The sequence below is a fragment of the Gambusia affinis genome, linkage group LG17 (assembly GCF_019740435.1).
Source record: "Gambusia affinis linkage group LG17, SWU_Gaff_1.0, whole genome shotgun sequence".
NCBI lineage: Eukaryota > Metazoa > Chordata > Actinopteri > Cyprinodontiformes > Poeciliidae > Gambusia > Gambusia affinis.
This window is the reverse complement of record NC_057884.1, coordinates 25,042,086-25,062,515: the sequence shown is the minus strand read 5'-3', so window position 1 is coordinate 25,062,515 and position 20,430 is coordinate 25,042,086. Positions and strand designations below refer to the sequence as shown.

At 38.9% G+C, this 20,430-nt stretch overlaps 2 protein-coding genes across 2 annotated transcripts; both read left to right on the top strand.

Annotated features, from left to right (window-relative positions):
- Nucleotides 1-481: 481 nt before the first annotated feature.
- Nucleotides 482-13,778, top strand: atp8b1 (ATPase phospholipid transporting 8B1). Its single transcript, XM_044096304.1, has 27 exons — nt 482-508; nt 591-689; nt 806-867; nt 950-1,022; nt 1,301-1,371; nt 1,814-1,896; nt 2,709-2,867; nt 2,966-3,054; nt 3,427-3,617; nt 3,734-3,818; nt 3,938-4,061; nt 4,458-4,501; nt 4,772-4,928; nt 5,039-5,227; nt 5,730-5,842; nt 5,918-6,082; nt 6,160-6,271; nt 6,366-6,441; nt 6,834-6,969; nt 7,254-7,376; nt 7,495-7,651; nt 7,718-7,941; nt 8,889-8,972; nt 9,857-10,102; nt 10,804-10,942; nt 11,159-11,289; nt 12,615-13,778. Exons 1-27 carry the CDS (start codon nt 482-484, stop codon nt 12,837-12,839), a joined length of 3,384 nt encoding a protein of 1,127 aa, XP_043952239.1. The 3' UTR covers nt 12,840-13,778.
- Nucleotides 13,779-16,875: 3,097 nt separating this feature from the next.
- LOC122819381 (nuclear factor 7, brain-like) lies at nt 16,876-18,713 on the top strand. The gene is made up of 2 exons (XM_044096069.1): nt 16,876-17,108; nt 17,191-18,713. Exon 2 carries the CDS (start codon nt 17,208-17,210, stop codon nt 18,600-18,602), a length of 1,395 nt encoding a protein of 464 aa, XP_043952004.1. The 5' UTR covers nt 16,876-17,108; nt 17,191-17,207; the 3' UTR covers nt 18,603-18,713.
- The last annotated feature ends 1,717 nt before the right edge of the window (nt 18,714-20,430 follow it).

Here is a 20,430-nt window from a genome sequence, read left to right as displayed (position 1 = left end):
ATATTATATTATATCATATTATATTATAACATATTATAACGTATTATATCATTTTATATCATATTATAGCATATTATATCATATTATATTATATTATATTATATTATATTATATTATATTATAACATATTATAACATATTATATTATATTATATCATATTATAGCATATTATATCATATTATATTATATTATATTATAACATATTATAACATATATCATTTTATATCATATTATAGCATAAGAAGGTCTTCAGAACATTTCGGGTTCTGGTCATTCTTCAGTTCTGAGGTTGTGGTGAAATCCAGAAGGTCCAGTCGGGGTGTTTTTGTGTTTGTTGGGGATTTTGGACTGAAATGAATTGAAAAGGTTTAAAGCTGCTCTGGTATCTCAGTTGAGGGAGAAGAAATAAGAGCTGGATGAAGGTTTCATTCAGATCTGCTCATGTTGACGTCCGTCTCTCTGCTGGTTTGGAGCCGTCAGAATGAATCTGAGCTGCTCTGGTATCTCAGTTCAATCTGAAACCGTTTCTGGACCTCTGACCGAACCCAGTCAGCCTCTAATTAACCACTGGTGCTGTTGATGGTCCTCAGATCATCCCAGACATTTCCACGCTTCCCTGGTACACCACTCTGATTCCTCTGGTTATCGTTTTGGGAATCACTGCAATCAAAGACCTGATTGACGATCTGGTGAGGCGTCCATGTTGAATCCTGCAGATTTTAGCTGCTTTATTTGAAACGAATAAATGAAGCAAAATGTTGGTTGGATTATGATGGACTTGAGTGGCGTCTCTGTTTCCCTTCAGGCGCGTCACAGGATGGACAAGGAAGTCAACAACAGGAAGTGTGACGTTTTGCTGGATGGAAGGTCGGATCAGATTCCTGTTTGTTAGAAATGTATTTTTTGTTCTTTATTGCATAAAAAGACAAATATTCTGTGTTTGCTTCAGGTTTAAGGAGTCCAGATGGATGGACATCCAGGTTGGAGACGTAGTTCGCATCAAGAAGAACGACTTTATTCCAGTATGAATATTTTTATTAGAGGACAGTTTGCTCTTTATTTAATAATTATTAATAATAATTGAAATTATTCTTTAAATTCAGTATTTTGTCCCTTAAATTTGAACAACATGTTAATATTTTGTTTCTATTACTGGTTTAGTGCGTATAACACACAACAGGAATTAAAATTTAAGATTAAGACGGTTTTTAAATGAATGTTTTTTTAATTGACCAGATCATTTTTGTGTGTGGAAGGATTTTTTTAAATTCACCTGAATATGTGACGTTTCTTTCTTCAGGCGGACATCTTGTTGTTATCCAGCTCCGAGCCGAACAGCTTGTGTTACGTAGAAACAGCCGAGCTCGATGGGTAAGAGCTGCAACAAAAACAACCAACATTTAGTATTTATAGAATTTAGTTCTAGAAATTCAAACCAAAACAGAGTATTTTCCCTGCAGATCATTTAATCACTGATTTTTGGCGTTTCCTGCTTGGAAGCCTTTTATTTATTCAATGTTTTGTTCCTGATTGCTGAGTCATCACATGACGGTGACGTGTAAATGTAAGAGCTGGAGTTTCTCCCAGTCCTTAATGTTTAACTTTGCAGTTTATCTTGAGATTACAACTTAAACAAAAAGCAAACGGGTTTTCCCCAAGTTTCAAACAGGAAATAAACCAAAACAAACTTCAAGATGCAGAGAAGTTTTACTTTATGCTTTTCTGTGTTAATTTTGTTTGCAGCTCTGGTTCAATCAGCTTTGATTTCTCAGGAAATGTGTGAAATAATTCAGATGTTTTTCTTATTTTGCAGAGAAACCAACCTGAAGTTTAAGATGGGGCTGAGAGTGACGGATGAGAAGCTGCAGGAGGAACGGGAGCTGGCGCAGTTCAACGGTGAACTCTTCAGACGTTACTGCTTTAAAACAGAACGTCTGTCAGGAGAGACAACATGAGGATTTATTTAACAAAAAAATTTTTTAAAGTCTTAAATATAAACCAAAGTTCTGCAGCCGTGGGAGACGCACTGAAAATGAGAAAAAGTTTAAACTTTTTATGTAGAAATTCAGAAAACGGTTTTGGAATATTAAATAAGGAGTAAATTTATGGAGATAAATTGGGGCCACAGTTTGTTTGTTTTTTTAAATATAGCTTTCAGTGTGATGATGTCAAACAATTTAGATTTGCATAAATATACATTTGGACCTTAAAGTTTATCTGAGTTCTTTTTAAAACTAAAACACCTTTTTAAAATTTTGAAAATGAAAATCAAATAGAAAATTTTCTGTTTTTTAGTTTTAAAATTTCTTTCAGATCTTTTTTTTGTCAAAACATTTTTGTCTGTTTTAAAATTATTTCTATTCAGTTTGAAATATTTTACTAAAATATTTATTTCTTTTTTTGTTTTTTAGTTTAAAATGAATTGGTAAATTTAAACCTGGATTATGTGACATCATCCCCTGAAAATTATAAAACTTACATTTTAATTGGTCAGTTTTTATGTTCTAATGTTTTATTTCCACTTTAATCTGAGTTTCCTGATTCTCTGCGTTAAACTGATGATTTTAGCCTTTAGATAGAAATAAATGCACACCGCACTAATGAGCATGTAATTCTTTTGCAATGGGATCCTTAATAACCATTTAAATGTGATAAAATGAAATGTTAATAATATTTTAGTTTTTTGTTGTCCTGTCATCTGATTGCAGCTCTGATTGAATGCGAGGAACCAAACAACCGTCTGGACAAGTTTACGGGGACGATGTTGTGGGACGGCGACCGTTACCCTCTGGAGCTGGACAACATGTTGCTCCGAGGATGCAAAATCCGAAACACCGACTGCTGCCACGGCCTGGTCATCTTCGCAGGTCTTTAACCGTTGGAAATTTAGTCTAAAATAAATAAACATTCACTCGTAAAGTATTTTTGAGACGTGGTTGTTGACGCCTGCGCTCTGTCGTTGTAGGAGCCGATACCAAGATCATGAGGAACGGAGGCAAGACGAGGTTCAAGAGAACCAAAATAGACGAGCTGATGAACTACATGGTTTACACGGTGAGGCAGACGTCGACTTCATGTAGTTTAATATTCAGGCTCTGCAGGGTTTTTGTTAGAATTTCATATTTCAGTAAATAAGGGTGAGTTATTATTTATTTCTGACATTTTCTTTTCTCAAAATTTTGACTTTTTCTCAGAATTTAGAATTTAAATTTTTTTTTTTTTAACATAATAATGTTTGGTTAGTTATTTGGATTTTGACATGACAACAAAATTGTATTTCTTAGAAATAAAAGTAAATTCCTTTTTATTATGGGCCCTGATGTTGTTCCGTAGTCGACACCCAGACGGAGGTTTATGGCAGGAACTGATGCTGTGGCGCCCCCTGCAGGCGGCAGCTGCTGAAGGCGTTGTGCTTCCTCTGTGCAGATCTTCGCTATGCTCATCCTGGTGTCGGCCGGGCTGGCCATCGGTCACTCCTTCTGGTACAACGACATCGGAGCCAACGCCTGGTACCTGAACGACGGCAAAAGCCACACCACCGCCTACAGAGGCTTCCTCAGCTTCTGGGGCTACATCATCGTCCTCAACACCATGGTGCCCATTTCCCTCTACGTCAGGTCAGGAAAGCTGCAGCGTTTTGACATCACATTAGCAGCAGTAGCTTCCTGCATGTCAGACAGCTGTTGGTTCTGTTCTGTTGGTTAAAACATCGGCGTTATGTTTTCGTTTACAGTGTGGAGGTGATTCGTCTGGGTCAGAGTAAATTCATCAACTGGGACCTGCAGATGTATTATTCAGAGAAAGACACACCAGCTAAGGTACAAAACAACTCAGAGGAAGAGGAAACCAGACCAGCTTTACTGACACAATCAGTCAAATTAAAGAAATTCAGAACTTTTTTCCATTTTTACTCCTTCCTCTGTATTTTTCTGCTCAGGCCCGAACGACGACCCTGAATGAGCAGCTTGGGCAGATCCAGTACATCTTCTCCGACAAAACAGGAACTTTGACACAGAACGTCATGCAGTTCAAGAAATGTACCATCGCCGGGCAGAGTTACGGTGAATATGAGCAACGCAGGCCAAATGCTGGGCTTTCAGAAACCCACTCCATAAATAAGAGCTAACATGAAATGAAATTAAAACACTTTGACTTTTCTGAGTTTATGGCTAAACTTTAGGCCAATGCTGCTAAGTATGTAGCTAAACTTGAGGCTAATGCTGCTACGTATGTAGCTAAACTTTAGGCTAATGCTGCTACGTATGTAGCTAAACTTTAGGCTAATGCTGCTACGTATGTAGCTAAACTTTAGGCTAATGCTGCTACGTATGTAGCTAAACTTTAGGCTAATGCTGCTACGTATGTAGCTAAACTTTAGGCCAATGCTGCTACGTTTGTAGTTTGAAGAAAACTATGAAAACATGGAGAACTAAAATGTTTCTGTCATTTCCTGACAGGTGGCCCAACCACTTCTGAAGGAGTTGCTCTGGACAAAATAAAGGTGCAAGTCGACACTTAGAATTTAAACTCTGTTGGTTCGTTTTGCTATTGGAAAAAATACATGAAGGTTTATCTGATACAACCACATTGTCAGTTTTGGGTTTAATGATAAATTTACTTTTACCAGGTTTGAAATGATATAAATCTGAAACATGCAGATTCCACCGTATTATTTATCAAACGATGAAAACCTCACATAAAATGTCTTTAGTTTTGTGTGTAAGTCATGGATAACGTAACAAAACCCCTTTTTGTCTGTCCTGCCTGTTAGCCGGTGGACTGGACCTGGAACCGCCATGCTGACAGGAAGTTCGAGTTTGTTGATCACTTCCTGGTCGCCAACATCAAATCCAAGAAGGACAAAGACGTTCTGGAGTTTTTCAAACTTCTCTCGCTGTGCCACACGGTGATGGTGGAGAACAAAGATGGTAAAAATAAATGATTTGGAGAAAAGTGAAAAACCTGAATGTTTAGTTAATGGGATTTAAACGACAGGAAAAAAACTCCACCTGACAGGTTTTATTTCTCCTGTTTCTAGGTGAGCTGGTGTATCAGGCTGCGTCTCCTGATGAGGGCGCTCTCGTGACGGCAGCCAGGAACTTTGGCTTCGTGTTTCTCTCGCGCACACAGGACACCATCACCATCTCAGAAATGGGCCAGGAGGCGACCTACGAGATGCTGGCCCTGCTCGACTTCAATTCTGACCGCAAGCGCATGTCGATCATCTGTAAGACCCAACATCAGCTAACGTTAGCATAGCCGCCCAGGAGGGACAGAAATATTTAGATACTGCTAATCAGACTCAGCACTGTGAAATATGGGATGAAGACGAGATCTTTCAACATGAACTATTTCAATGCTATTCCAACCCATCATTAGATGAAGGCTCTCTGGTCCGTTTGCCTAGAAAGTCTGGTTCGGTTGTGGAGGTGTGAACGTGGAATCGAACGGTGAGGACCAGAGTTCACATCAGTCTTAGTTCAGTTGAAGTGAACTCTGGTGCAGTTCGAATTCACATAACCGCTCCAAAGGCAGGAAGTGGACTACAGAGCAGGGCATTCTGGGTAGACGCAACCAAAACAAAGGTCTGGTAAGGGAGTGTTAACCAGTCACTGTTTTATGTTTGAGGCAGCGTGTACAATGCTAACCATGAAGTTTTTTCTTTCATTAGAAGCAGATGTTTTAGTGAATTTAACTCGGTAGTGACCGCTCCTCCTGTCTTGTTTCAGTGAAGTTTCCTGACGGACGAATTCGCCTGTACTGCAAAGGAGCCGACACGGTCATCTATGAGCGCCTGTCCCCAAACACCAGACACAAGGAAACCACCCAGACCGCTTTGGATGTCAGTCGCTGCTTCACTTGAGAGGCACCAGCATGAACTCTGGCAGGAAGGACATTGATGGATTTTGTCTTGCAGATCTTTGCCAATGAGACCTTGAGGACGCTCTGCCTGTGTTACAAGGACATCAGCGCCAGCGAGTTTGAGGCTTGGTCCCGCAGACACAAAGAAGCCCAGCTGAACATGGTGGACAGAGAAGCCGCCCTCGACGGAGTCTATGAGGACATCGAGAAGAACTTGATGGTAGGCGGAGAACGCACAAACTAACATCAACATCTATAAATCCAGTTTGGCTGACTGGTCTAGTTTGTTGTCTTCAGCTGATTGGAGCAACGGCCATTGAGGATAAACTTCAGGATGGAGTTCCAGAGACCATTGCCAACCTGGCCAAGGCTGGCATCAAAATCTGGGTCCTGACTGGCGATAAGAAAGGTAACTTCCCCTTCAGACTGTAAAGCAGATAGAATATGAGCCAGCATCCCTGTAGAGACAGAATGGAGTCTAAATGTTTTTGTCTTTCCTTCAGAAACGGCAGAAAATATCGGATTTTCATGTCAGCTGCTGACGGACAAGATGCAGATCCACTATGGAGAGGATGTTAAGTGAGTCCAAACAGGTTGTACCGATCAGAACATGAGAGATGCTCAGTGCTTTCACCAGCAGAGGGCACTGCTAGCTAAACAGCTAAACCTAAAGTACTAATCATAAACATCAGTTCTGCTCACGCTAAAGAGCTATACCGGCTACATAGTAATTAGCAGAAGCTAATGCTAAAGTTCTTTATTAGTTTAGCTACTATCTGATTAGCAGAAGTGTGGCTACTACTGGGTAGCAGCATGCTAATACAGGGAGATAAATGCTAACAAAGGATCCACGGCACCGACATCTGAGAGCAAATCTAAGATTCACCAGAATATTTATGAGACTTTCAACTTTTTGTCTGATTAATCTAAGACGTAACACTTTAATGCTGTATTTTAAAAAATATTTGCAGCGGTAAGCTGCTGGCCCGTCAAGCTGCCAGAAGAAATGAAGGTCAATCATCGCATCGACTTGGCAAAAAGAAACCGACTGCACCTTTCTTCCCTGGAACCAACAACAATGCTCTCATCATCACTGGAGGATGGCTGGTTAGATTCACTCACTTACAGTAAAAATGATCCTGGACTGAATTATCAAAGTTGCACATCAATTTTGCCGTCAGTCCTTAAGACAATCTGTTGCTTTCTGGAAAATACCTTGAAAGTTGGGAGAAGTTAAAGGTTAAAGTTTCCTTTATGTTTTGGGAAAGTCCCAGTTTTAAAATAAATACAGCCGTTGGTTTCTAAAATATTCTGTAAGTTCTAGAAGAAACCTTTTATCATCCAGTTAAGTAAATCTGTTTGAGATCTGGTTCTAATGTTTGTTTTCTTAGAACGAGATTCTTTATGAGAAGAAGAAGAAACGCCGCAGGCTGCGTCTTCGCAATTTAGGAAGGAGACAAACTCCGAGCAACCCTCAGGATCCGATGAACGAACAGGAAAAGGAAATGAGACAAGTAAGACCATCATCCTGAACCACTAGAGGGAGCTGATGTCCCGCAGTCTGAGAGCAGCCGCTCCTGCATGTTCAGCCGCCATGTTGGTACAAGCGTGTTGAATCTTTTTGTCCTGCAGGTCGACTTTGTGAACATGGCCTGTGAGTGTGAAGCAGTGATCTGCTGCCGCGTCACGCCGAAGCAAAAGGCTAACGTTGTGAGTCTGGTGAAGAAGTACAAGAAGGCCGTGACTCTGTCCATCGGAGACGGAGCGAATGATGTCAACATGATCAAAAGTAAGGAAGCAGATGACCTGCCGGCCCTTTAAACTCGTCCTGACTGATCCTCCTCTGTCCCTCCAGCTGCCGACATCGGTGTGGGCATCAGCGGTCAGGAGGGGATGCAGGCCGTCATGTCCAGCGACTACGCCTTCGCCCAGTTCTGTTACCTGCAGCGCCTCCTGCTGGTGCACGGCCGCTGGTCCTACATCAGGATGTGCAAGTTTCTCCGTTTCTTCTTCTTCAAGAACTTCGCCTTCACTCTGGTCCATTTCTGGTACTCCTTTTTCAACGGATACTCCTCTCAGGTCAGCAGCACTGCATGGTCCACTTCGATGTGCTCCGTATGGACCTTTGAGTCTGAGGCTGCTTCCACACCAGCCCTGTTTAGTCCACTTTAATAGTCCACTTTAATCAAACTGTAGTTTGTTTGTTTGTTTGTTTGGAAAGTCTGGTTCATTTGCTGAGGTGGGATGCTAATCAAATAAAAAAAAATCTATATTTTATGTAGAAGGAAGTTGCGCTCAGTGTCTTCAAAGGTTTTTCTGTAATTGTTTTCAGTAGTTTTTGGCACAGCACCCCTACAGGCGAGGAGGGGAACAGGTTTTTAAATTAGTTTGGATCGTTTGACACAGTGCAGTGTGAAAGTTTAACACTTTTGCAACTATGGTCCCCAATTAAACCGAGTCTACTGGCGCTATGTTCACTGCGTCGCTATGGTAACTAAAGACGAAGTGAATAATCCGTCAGTGAAACTAGTAACTAAGAAATTAATGATGTAAAACAAGCTCCGGTTTCTTGTTAAAGTTTTTTGTAAATGAGTTTTTTCTCTTTTTGAAGCATACTGAGATATTCTCACACTCTTCAAGCTGGTTTAAAAGCCTTCAGGAGAAACCTTGAATTCATTCAGCCCTTTGTCCTTTAGAAAAACAGATTTTTTTATGCCTCCATTTTGTCTCTGGCAGCTGAACGCAGTGAGGATGAATTAACGTACGTTCTCTCCTGCAGACGGCCTATGAAGACTGGTTCATCACGCTCTATAATCTGGCCTACAGCAGCCTGCCGGTTCTTCTGGTGATCAGGTAAAAAAACTGAGATATTCTCACACTCTTCAAGCTGGTTTAAAAGCCTTCAGGAGAAACCTTGAACTCATTCAGCCCTTTGTCCTTTAGAAAAACAGATTTTTTTATGCCTCCATTTTGTCTCTGGCGGCTGAACGCAGTGAGGATGAATTAACGTATGTTCTCTCCTGCAGACGGCCTATGAAGACTGGTTCATCACGCTCTATAATCTGGCCTACAGCAGCCTGCCGGTTCTTCTGGTCGGACTCCTCGATCAGGTAAAAACTTGTTTGTCTGGATCTGAGTTTTTCACTGGTTTCCAGTCAAGCTGTAGGTTATGTTTGTTTTATTGTTTTTCTGTGAATCAGAAACTTTAAACTTTGGAGAAACTGCTGAGCAGTTTTTGGTTTTTCATTACAGTTTAGTTTTATTTTGTTGTGACTTTTTGTTTGTATAATTCAGTTAATTTGAATTAATTTTTAAAGTGGGTTTGCTAGTTTTTATTTCAGTTAAATGTTTTTTTATTAGCTATAGTGGTAATTTTTTTTATTCATATTTTAGTTAATTTTTAGGTGCAGAACTCAATATATATATATATATACACACTATTTATTGGGTAAATACTCAAAAGATGCCATTTTGAATTATTGTTGAACTACAAACTTATTCTGGTGTTTCTGATAATTTTTTCTGTCACTATTTTGTGGACTAGCGTAGCGTAGCCACAAGGAGGATGATAGAGTAACATAATCCAATGTAAACTGCTTTTGTGGGGGAAAAATAGTTTTACATCAGTTTGAAAACAAAATCTAAACTAATACTAAACAATATTTAACTAATAAAAACTAGCAGACAGACTCTGGAAACAAATTATAATCAACAAAATCCCAGCGAAATGAAACTAAACTACAATGAAAAACCCAAAATTATTAAAATGCACAGGCATGCCTCCTACTGTCCACCAGGTGGCGGCGCTGCTGCACTTTCTGTTCTTAAATTTTGAGGGTTTTTTCCACAAATAAACAGAATTAAAAGCCTCATCCAGATCATGAAGTTCTCAGTAGAAATCAGTTTAAATGATTATTTCAGATGGAGGCGTTTTGTTGATATTATTCAGGGACAAATAAGATAAAACGTGTTTCTTGGCGTTTTGTTCCTGCAGGACGTGAACGACGATCTCAGCCTGAAGGTTCCGACGCTGTACCTACCCGGCCAGCAGGGGGCGCTGTTCAACTACAAGAACTTCTTCATCAGCTTGTTCCACGGCATCTTCGTGTCGCTCATCATCTTCTTCATCCCGTACGGAGCGTTCCTGCAGACCATGGGTCAGGACGGCGAGGCGCCCTCAGACTACCAGTCCTTCGCCGTGGTTACCGCCTCGTCGCTCATCTTCGTCGTCAACCTGCAGGTCAGAACAGCAAAGTGATGAGTCATATGAATTTGAGAATAAAGTTATACAGCAATAGGCTCAGTACCTGAATAGTCATAACATCTGAACAAAATCATTAAAAAAACTTAATAAATTTGTAATATTAGAACTTCTACACAAAAAATAATAAAAACTTTCAGTTTATTTTGAAGATTGAACCACAGGCTGATGTTTCATTCTGGTCATATTAGATCTAGATGAATCATTAGAACTTTTTCTTATTTAAACCACTTTTATTTCTAGTAATCTTATGATTTTCTTGATTGATTGTAATATTCTGCTGATGTTATGATTTATTCTCATAATTTCCCAAATATGTATATTTTTCTCTATTGTCTTATTTCATGAAGCCAGCAGGCTTAGGCTGAGATTTCAGCTCTGATACTCAGTTACAGTTACATGGTAACTAGTTACATTTACTGGAGCTTAAATGATTGATAATTTGATCAGGTGATCAGTATTTGAGTAACTTTTTACCAAAATATTTTCACTTTTATTTGAGTCATTTCTTGGACGGATAATTTTACTTTTACTTGAGTAAAAACCTGTTAAAGTCGTTTTAGTCTGACTTGATTAAAACCTTTGGCTGCTCTAAACCTTCACAGTTTGAACCTTTTTGTGGTAAATGAGTTGCAGTTCAAGTTCCTAAATATCCGATGTTCTGACCCGTCTGCCTCCAGATCTCTCTGGACACGTCCTATTGGACCTTCGTCAGCTGTTTCGCCGTTCTGGGCAGCATCGCCATCTACTTCGGCGTCATGTTTGACATCCACAGCGCCGGGATCCACGTCATCTTCCCCTCCGTGTTCACCTTCACAGGTCGGCTCTCTGAGCCATCCTCAGTGTCACTGACGCCGAGTGTGTGTGTGTGTGTGTGTGTGTGTGTATGTGTGTGTGTGGCAGAAGATCCTGCTAACCGGAGTGTGTGTGTGTTTGTGTGTAGCAGAGGAACCTGCTAACCGGAGTGTGTGTGTGTGTGTGTGTATGTGTGTGTGTGGCAGAAGAACCTGCTAACCGGAGTGTGTGTCCCTGCAGGCGCGGCGCCGAACGCTCTGCGGCAGCCGTACCTGTGGCTGACCATCATCCTGACGGTGGGGATCAGCCTGCTGCCCATCATCTGCATCCAGTTCCTCCATAAAACCATCTGGCCGTCTGTCAGCGACAAGGTGAAACACACACAACCTGAATGAAAATAGAAGAGTGGTGCTGTTTTATATATGTGACACCACAAAACCACAAACAAGTCAAAGTTATTTACAGATTCTGAAAATATGGATTTTAATCTTTCCAATGTGTTTTCTGCATTAATGTCATTTTAATTCAGGTTTGCTGTGTTTCAGTTTTCTATTTGTGCAAATTGGAATGACAAAAATATATTTCCTTCATCAATTTTGAAAAAACTCACAATTTTATTAAAACGTTTGTGCTAGTGCAACCCACAAGAAAGGTTACTTAAAATACACCTGATAATGGTAGATGGTAGGTACGGTAATTTACTTCAATGACTAATACTAACACTACACAAGTATAAGACAGTTGGGCCTGATCAGAAGATTTTAAATTCACAGGAGCCCAGATGTGAGCAACAACAGAGAAGAGAAAAACAATGTCAATAAGAAAGAGTACAATTTAATATAATGAACAATTGTGGATCCACATTTACAAATAAACAAAAATTGCACGCTTTAAAAAAACATTTAAAAAAAGAAATAACGGTGACCATCTGGAGAAGATGATCTTGGGTTTCTAGGCACTGCAGGCCAAAAAAAACCTGACCTGAAACAAGGCCAGAGTAAAGCATCTTAAAATACAGGATGCTAATATCAATAAAGCTACAATTCAAAGAGATCTTCCATCATTTCTCAAGTTTTTTACTCCATATTGTACAACAATATTCATGTTATCAGAGTTCAATATTACCAACATATCAGTAAAACCAAAGAAATTAGCTTATATTTGATAAGTATATATCAAATATAATCTAATTTCTTTGTGTGTGTATATATATATATATATATATATATATATATATATATATATTAACTAGGGTGACCAGACGTCCTCTTTTTCCCGGACATGTCCTACTTTTCAGACCTAAAAAAATGTCCGGGGGGATTTTCAAAATCGTCCGGGATTGTGGTCAACTGCCTCAAAACTGCCGATTCTACCCCCCCATATTACAGACATCTACAATGTCTGTAATATGCCATTGTAATGTTTTTAAAAACTGTAATAGAAACCATGTGACTGGATGTTACTACTGGCAGAAACAACAAAGACGACAAACAGGAAGTGGAAGGAGTGTGACGGCGCGGCATTATTGTTGTTTTTAATAACTGAACAAATTTATTCACATGTGATTTTTAACTGCGTTTCTTCTATAATGGAAACACCAATCTACGTTAGTTTTGCATTTTCTTACTTCCTGTGGAAACTGTCCGCTAACCTTTTGTTGCATTTGTTTAATGGTTCTCTGTTTGCCGTCCTGCAGGTCCAGAGGAACAAGAATAAGTACCTGCAGCAGGCGGCGGAGAAGAGGAGGGAGAAGGGCGAGCCCTCAGCCTTTGTGCGAAACCGAGCTTCCCGCCGCTCCGCCTACGCCTTCTCGCACACGCCCGGCTACGCCAACCTCATCTCGAGCGGCCAGAGCATCCGGCGGCGTGCGACGACGCATGGCGGCGCCCAGGAGAGGAGGAGGCGGCCAGATGTCGTCTGATCGGATGCCTGAGCCGGAGCGGAGCTGCAGCCGGAGGATTTTATTTCTGCAGATGAGCCAGACAGGAAGTGACGGAGGAATCCCTCCCGGTCGGGCTTCGTTCCGAACTGATGACTTGAAAACACTCACCGAAGAGATGGCCGCCACTACTGGGGGTTAGAGGTCACCCGCGTGACTCACAATGTCGTTTAACTCAGGATTATTTTTAAATAGAGACTTATTTTTAGCAAGATGGCCGCCACCGACTGACGTGAAGCTGTTAGCGGCGTAGCTTAGCATCCACTAAGCACTTAGAGGAACCAGACAGCTGCGTTCTGCTGGGTTCTGTCCGTTGATCCCAAACCGGTCCTTCACCAGAACAGACTGCGAACATCTGATCTTATTACGTTTTATTCTAGTAGAGGGGGATGTAAACTAAGCCAGACTGTAAGGCGTTTCTTAGAAAGTGAACATTAGCTGTTTTTACTGTCATGTAAGAATAAAGTGTGCTAAAGCACTTTGTAATCAACTCCAGGAACTTCGTTCTGCTTAAATGACTTTGAAACCGTTTTTCCTGATTATCGTTCTTTACCTCATTTTGCAGCTTTTTCTGGGAAATTCTTCAGGATTTTATTGAAATGAACTCTGATGCTTCTCTCTGAGTCTTTGGTAAAAATTAGAATTTTTAACATTTCTTAACTTTAATCACATTCTTGTTAACTTGGAGGAAATGTGGATTCTCTCTTTGTCTCATGTTTACTTGGTTGAGATGTTTCTTTTTTCCAGGTTTGTCCTCAGATTCTGGGACATTTGAAGCCAAACGGACATTTCAGGTTCTGACTGTTACTGAATCCTCCTCACGTTGATGGAGACGTGAACGGAGGGGTTGACCTGCTGAAAGCTTCTTTATGTCATACAGTTTTATCCTTTGGTTGTTAATAAAAGCCAGCGGCACATTTAGCAATCTGAGTGATGTTTCATTTGGATTCAGGAAGCTGCTGAAGGTTATGGTTCATATTATTCTTACAAAATAATTAAAAGGTCTAGATACTTATTTATTTTTGCTGTAATCTGATTTCATTAAAGGTTTACTTTTGTGCAGACTGACTTTGTATTCTGGCTGGATTTGCAAATTTATTGTAGAGGAATGCAATGAGAAGAATTATTTGTGTCCCTTATGGAGCTCCGTAGATGATAAATTGAATAAAATACATTAACTTATTTTCTTTACATGGCAATGATTAATGAAAAGATTTATTTTATTACATTTTAAATTACTGCTTAACTTTTGATGAACTTAATTAAAATGGGACATTTTAGTTTGAATAACTTCAAAAGGAAAAAAACTGAAGCTCAACAGCAACAACTATAGAAGATAAAAGTGTCATTGTTCAGTGTATTTCTGTTGACATGAATTATTCAGACTGCAGAGGGCAGTAGAGAGCAGAGGTCAATGTTTTTCATAAATGGAGCGTCAACATTATAACTTATGCTAAATCTCTGTTTGACTGCATTTATTTTTCTTTCATGTCTCATAGCAGATGATGCATTTAAATATATTTTGGCCTTTTTCCTAATGCCGTCATTAAGATTACGAATACGTTATAACGGATACTTCACCCACTCAGTAACTTCACTGAACGATAAGCTTTTGACCAAAAATTCAATCTGCAGGTTTTAAAGTCGTCAGTTTCATATTTCTGCCTAAAGACAGATTTGGAAAACTGTTACTTTTGCCTGATTTTGTTATTTTGTAGGTTTATTTAAATGAATTATTTTCATTTTGATCTTTAGCATACCAAAACTTCCTCATAGGTTCAAATTTTGGTCTGTCTGAAGAGGCAACTTTTAAAGATTAAATGATTGTTTTGATAAACTTCAGTATTGGTTGGTTTTAAACTTAATGAGACATTTTACATATAATCCAGTTTCTTACTGGTTTGACCTGCTTTTAGAAACTGGGATCTTCTTCAGATCAGATTTTCTTTTCTATCACAGCAGAGCAGAATCTCCTGTAAATGTTTCAACGTTTCCTCTCTGGTTTGACTCGGATGGTTCAAGCAGTCCAGTCTGTTTTAGATACAGTAACCAAAGAGGAATCAGCTGTTTCTGACCATCGGAATGTAAACAGATCAGTATGAAAACACTGAACTACCTGTTTGAAACTCTTTCACTAAAATCTTTAGTTTGCAATCAGAGAGCAATGATTGTGTTTCTCTTTGCCAGCTTGGATGGAGGAGGAGACACTAGAGGGTGTTTATTTTTCTGCAACAACTTTTGTTTTTATTTTCTTACTTTCTTCTTTCTGATTTTATTTTTGATTTACATTTAAAGTTCTTGCTGTAATTTTTACAGTATTCCGGTTTTCAGCTACAGATTGAAAAAATGTCAGTGAACTGATCAAATTTGAATCAAAACATTTCTGATTCTGGGTCCATTTGTTGTGAAAATAGGGAAAGTTTTCGTCAACACCAAACATCATTTTCACCTCCAGAGTCTGAATGTGACAGAAAAACAGCAAACAGAAGGAAACAACATGAAATGAGTTCATTTGAATTTCCTAGATAGCAGAGACCCTGAAAGAGTTTTATGAGAGGAAAAATATATTTTCACTAAAAGCAGAAACAAACTGATGAATCAGAAAAAGCTGTAGCGTTTTCTAAAACTGCAGATTAAGATTAAATCTGGATCATAACATAAATTTTGAGGTTGATGGAAGACCAGGACCAGCAGGTGAAAATAGTTCATTTTAATATTACAATGAAATGCAAGAAGTTTAATAGCTAATGGACGGGAAGTTAAAGGTTTTATTGATAGTCTTGAAGAACAACCAGAAATGATTTGTGTTCAGGAAACATGATTAAAAACATTAGATTTTGTAATGAAAGGAAATGATAATGTAAGATTGTATTCAGATTGAATATTTGTAAAGCAAGAGATACAATATCAGGTTTTAGGGAAAGAACTTCATATAAAGTAACTCAGATATGGGAACAATTTAAAATAAGTTTTTAAAATCCATGTAAAACATTATCCACTGAAATAATGGAGGAATTAACTGAATATTTGGAAGGGAAAGTCATTTGGTGTTGGGGATTTTAATGAAAATTGTACATTGTGGGGTAAATGTAATGATAAAAATGGACAAGTTATAGAAGAATTAATGGAAATGAAAAATCCTGTATGTATTAATGATGGGAGGGAACAAGAATCAATGTAAGAACAGGGATGGAATCAGTTATTGATTGAAGAATTGTCTCAAATATTTTAGCTGGTATGTGTGATAAAAATTCAACAATAGGTAGTGATCATTATCCCATTACAATAAGAGTAGGATTAACTTAAATAATAAAATAAAGGTCTATAAAAATGGAGTTTTAATAAGGTGGACTGGATTCAATTTATTCATAATCGTTTCAGTTTTACAGTTAAAACAAGTAAATCTGAGGGAAAGAGTCTAGTTAAAGGAAAATTGTTTAAAGAACGGCAAAACAGGAAGATGGTTTTATAAAATTCAAAAGATTGTAGGAGGAAAGAGTGAGAACAAGTTTGAGATTTGGACATTCAGGATTTAACTATACACTTTTAAATTCAAAAGCATAATACTGGAAAATGTGAAACAACAGAGCATGTTATATTAGAATGTCATAAATATGAAAAAGAGAGAAGATACATGAGGAGAGAGTTGGAAAGAATTAAGAAAAATGTTAATTTATTAGATATTTTGAGGAAGAATTTGGGTAATTAACATATACAAATAGTTATTAAATTTTTAAAGAAAACTAAATTGTTTCATAGAATTTGATTAGATGCAGTGGATGTGTTTGTAAATGTGTGTATGATAAATAGGTGTAAAAATGTATATACAAGTAAATATATATATATTTGTGGGTGTGGATATTAAATTACATATATAGGATATGTTAATATATATGTAGGAATAGAAAGTACGAATTAGACCATCATGGTCCACACTCCATACCAGCAGGTGGCGGTAATGCTATTAAACGTTTGTTACCAACCGCCAATAAAACCAAGAAAAATAAAAGGAAACGGTAGAAGAAGAAGAAAAAGACGAAGAAGAAGACTAAATCCTCTCGAGGCGAACTGATTTCAACAGGAACAACCGGGAAAAAACAGGAAATAGTTCAGAGAAAAAAAGTCGGAGAAAACGCTCGTGGGACGACCTTTGTCTCCGACTGAAATCAAAGTAACACTGAAGAAAGAGAGCAGAGAGAGAACTGAGCAACTAGAAACACAGACTGCTGCAGGACGAAACAACAAGCTAAGGTAAGTTCAGAAAGTTTCTACAGAAGAGAAACGTTCTGTCTGCTGTAATTCTGGTTTGACGTTCTGTCTGCTGTGATTTCAGCTTCACTCTGAGACAAAATGGCTTCCAGATCAGACAAGGATCTCTGCTGTCCGGTCTGTCTGGAAATATTTAAGGATCCGGTTATTCTGTCATGTAGCCACAGCTTCTGTAAGGAGTGTCTGCAGAAATATTGGAGAACAAGAAGTGGTCGCTCATGTCCTTTTTGTAGGAAACGATCTGCATCAGATGCTCCACTCTGTAATCTGGCTCTGAAGAATCTGATTGAGTCTTTCTTACAGCAGAGAGAGCAGAGAGCTTCAGAGGATCTCTGCAGTCTGCACTCTGAGAAACTCAAACTCTTCTGTCTGGACCATCAGCAGCCAGTGTGTCTCATCTGCAGAGATTCAGAAAAACACACCAATCACAGATTTAGACCCATCGATGAAGCTGCTCAGCAACACAAGAAGAAACTTCAGGAAACTCTGGAGCCTCTAAAGAAGAAGCTGGAGCTCAGGAAGAAAGTTCAGGAGGAGTTTGATCAGACAGCAGAACACCTGAAGGTCCAGGCCCGACACACAGAGAGGCAGATTATGGAGCAGTTTAAGAAGCTTCATCAGTTTCTAACAGAGGAAGAGGAGGACAGGCTGGCTGCACTGAGGGAGGAAGAGGAGCAGAAGAGAGGGATGATGAAGGAGAAGATGGAGGCTCTGAGCAGAGAGATAGCAGCTCTTTCAGACACAGTCAGAGCCACAGAGGAGGAGCTGAGAGCTGAAGACGTCTCATTCCTGCACAACTACAAGGCTGCAGTGGAAAGAGTCCAGCGCTGCCCCCTGCTGGAGGATCCACAGCTGCCCTCAGGAGCTCTGATAGACCAGGCCAAACATCTGGGCAACCTGGCCTTCAACATCTGGAGCAACATGGAGACCCTGGTGACCTACACTCCTCTGGTTCTGGACCCAAACACGGCTGGTCCAGGACTCTATCTGTCTGACGATCTGACCAGCATTAGAGTAGGAACAAATCAGCAGCTTCCTGATAATCCAGAGAGATTTGATAATCACGGGGGCTGGTCTGTTGTGAGTTCTGAAGGTTTTAACTCAGGGAACCACAGCTGGGATGTTGATGTCAGAGACAGTAAAGCCTGGATTCTTGGTGTGTTAGAAGAGTCTGTTCACAGGAAGGGAGGATCAACGACCAGATGGTTGGTGGTTGCGTTTGGTTCACGTAAATACACAACATGTTCTCCGTCAGTTCCTCCCAAAGTTCTCTCATTCCAGAAGAATCTCCAGAGGATCAGAGTGAATCTGGACTGGGACAGAGGAAAGCTGTCCTTCACTGATCTGGATACTAACACACACATACACACCTTCACACACACCTTCACTCACAAGATGTTTCCATTCTTCTCCATTTTTGATAAACCAGTAAATATCATACCGATGAAGATCTCAGTGATCAAGCAGCAGCTCTGATGATCTCAGCATGAAGAACACAAAGTTCAAATAAAAACTTATTGATCAGATTGAAACTGAGAGTTTTAAAGAGGAAACTGGAGACGATCTGATCATCTGGAGATTCTTCATCTCTGTTTAGATTCAGATTCATCACCAGGCTGCTGGAAGCACCAGGGCAGCGTTAATCTTTCACATCTGAGTCTTTAGTCTGAGTTCAGCTCTGATTCTAAAATGACTGAGTGAGAGGTCTTGTTTTTTCCATCTCTGGGTAACTATTAGTTTATCAGGAACTGATGTATTAAAAATGTGGATTTTATTGAATATGTGAGTAAAAATGATCCCAGCAATGTGTTTAGTTTGCAAACTAAATATTTATTTTGCTTACTAAAGTGTTTAGCTCCAAACTGAATATGTAGTTTTCTTTTGTCTGATTTTGTTATTTTGTTACAATTATGGATCATTGTCATTTTTGTCCTTAAAATACCAAAACTTCCTCATAATTTTATGTTTTTGTTCCATCTGATGATGTAATTTTTAAATATTAAATGATCTTTTGATCAGTACTTGAGTTGCTTTTTTTTTTTTTTACCAAACAGATTTTTCCTCTTTATTGAATCATTTATTGGATGGAAACTTTTTACTTTTGAGTAAATAAATGTTGAATTAGTTCTATGCTTACTGAAGTACAACTTTTGGCCATGAGTAACTATAATAATTGCTTAGGGCAGTGTTTACCAACCCTGGTCTTCAAGGCTCACTGCCCTGCATGTTTTAGGTATTGCCTTGCTTCAGTCCTGCTGATTTCAATTGATGACTGATTAACAGGCATTTGTTGAACTACAGTCAGTTGAATCAAGCACACTAAAGCAGGGAAATCTCTAAAACATGTAGAGCAGTGTGCCTTGAGGACCAGGGTTGGGAAACACTGGCTTAGGGCAATATTAATAAAACTACTTATTTAGATCTTGATCCAAGATTTAAACAAGAATTTAAAGTAAAATAAACTGTTTTAATTTGATATTGTCAGTGAAAATAATAGAGCAATGTTTGCTCTTTAAAAAGGTGAGGACAGTTTTTTCTTGCATATTATGAAATAATTTTTTGGTTTAAATTGCAACATTAAGTTGAAACTTAACTCAAGATTAAAAAAACTTTAAAAACAATGTTGAGATGACTGTTAAATCAACTTCACTTTAATTTCTGGGTTAAAACGCAAACAACTTTCTTGTCGACTTAAATTAGACTTTAAAGGCAGCAGGTGGACTTTGATTTTTAAGTTAAACCAACTTCAAGAGTTTTATTCAAACTTAATGAGACATTTTGCATGTAATAGGTTTTTAATTAGATAATATTTACTAAGAAAAAGACTAAATAATTAAAGTTGTAAAACAAACAATCGTGTGATTGGGTTTCATTGAAGACATGAGAAGTAAAATGGGGAATTGGACACAATGTCCTTCACTAGTAGGTGGCAGTAAAATCCCTTTAAGTTGGTTGCCATCTGTCTTAAGACAGGAGAAGAAGAAGAGGTTGAACTTTTTCTGGACTCCAGTCCAAGTAACGGTGAGCAAGCAGAAGAGGTTGAACTTTCACAGCACTCCGGTCTAAGTGACGGTGATCAGAGAAATTCTGTTCTGTTGCTTCCTAATGTTCCTTAATCGGTAAGTTTATATCGCACCACATCAATATTGATTCATTTGTGGTTTGTGATTAATTTATTAGGTTTTATCTGGGTCACGTTGCTGTACCAGACAATACCAATGCATGCTAGCATCACAGCTAACAAGCTAGCCACTTGAGGCCATATTGGCTAGTTTGGTAATGCAGCTTGATAGTGGGTTAAATT

What these genes read in the sequence shown, in the direction of transcription:
- atp8b1 (XM_044096304.1), top strand. Translation starts at nt 482, where the DNA reads ATGAATCTGAGCTGCTCTGGTATCTCA. An exon ending in TGAACTACATGGTTTACACG is followed by an intron (nt 3,055 to 3,426) that starts GTGAGGCAGACG and finishes TCCTCTGTGCAG; the next exon opens with ATCTTCGCTATGCTCATCCT. An exon ending in CCCATTTCCCTCTACGTCAG is followed by an intron (nt 3,618 to 3,733) that starts GTCAGGAAAGCT and finishes TTTCGTTTACAG; the next exon opens with TGTGGAGGTGATTCGTCTGG.
- LOC122819381 (XM_044096069.1), top strand. Translation starts at nt 17,208, where the DNA reads ATGGCTTCCAGATCAGACAAGGATCTCTGCTGTCCGGTCTGTCTGGAA.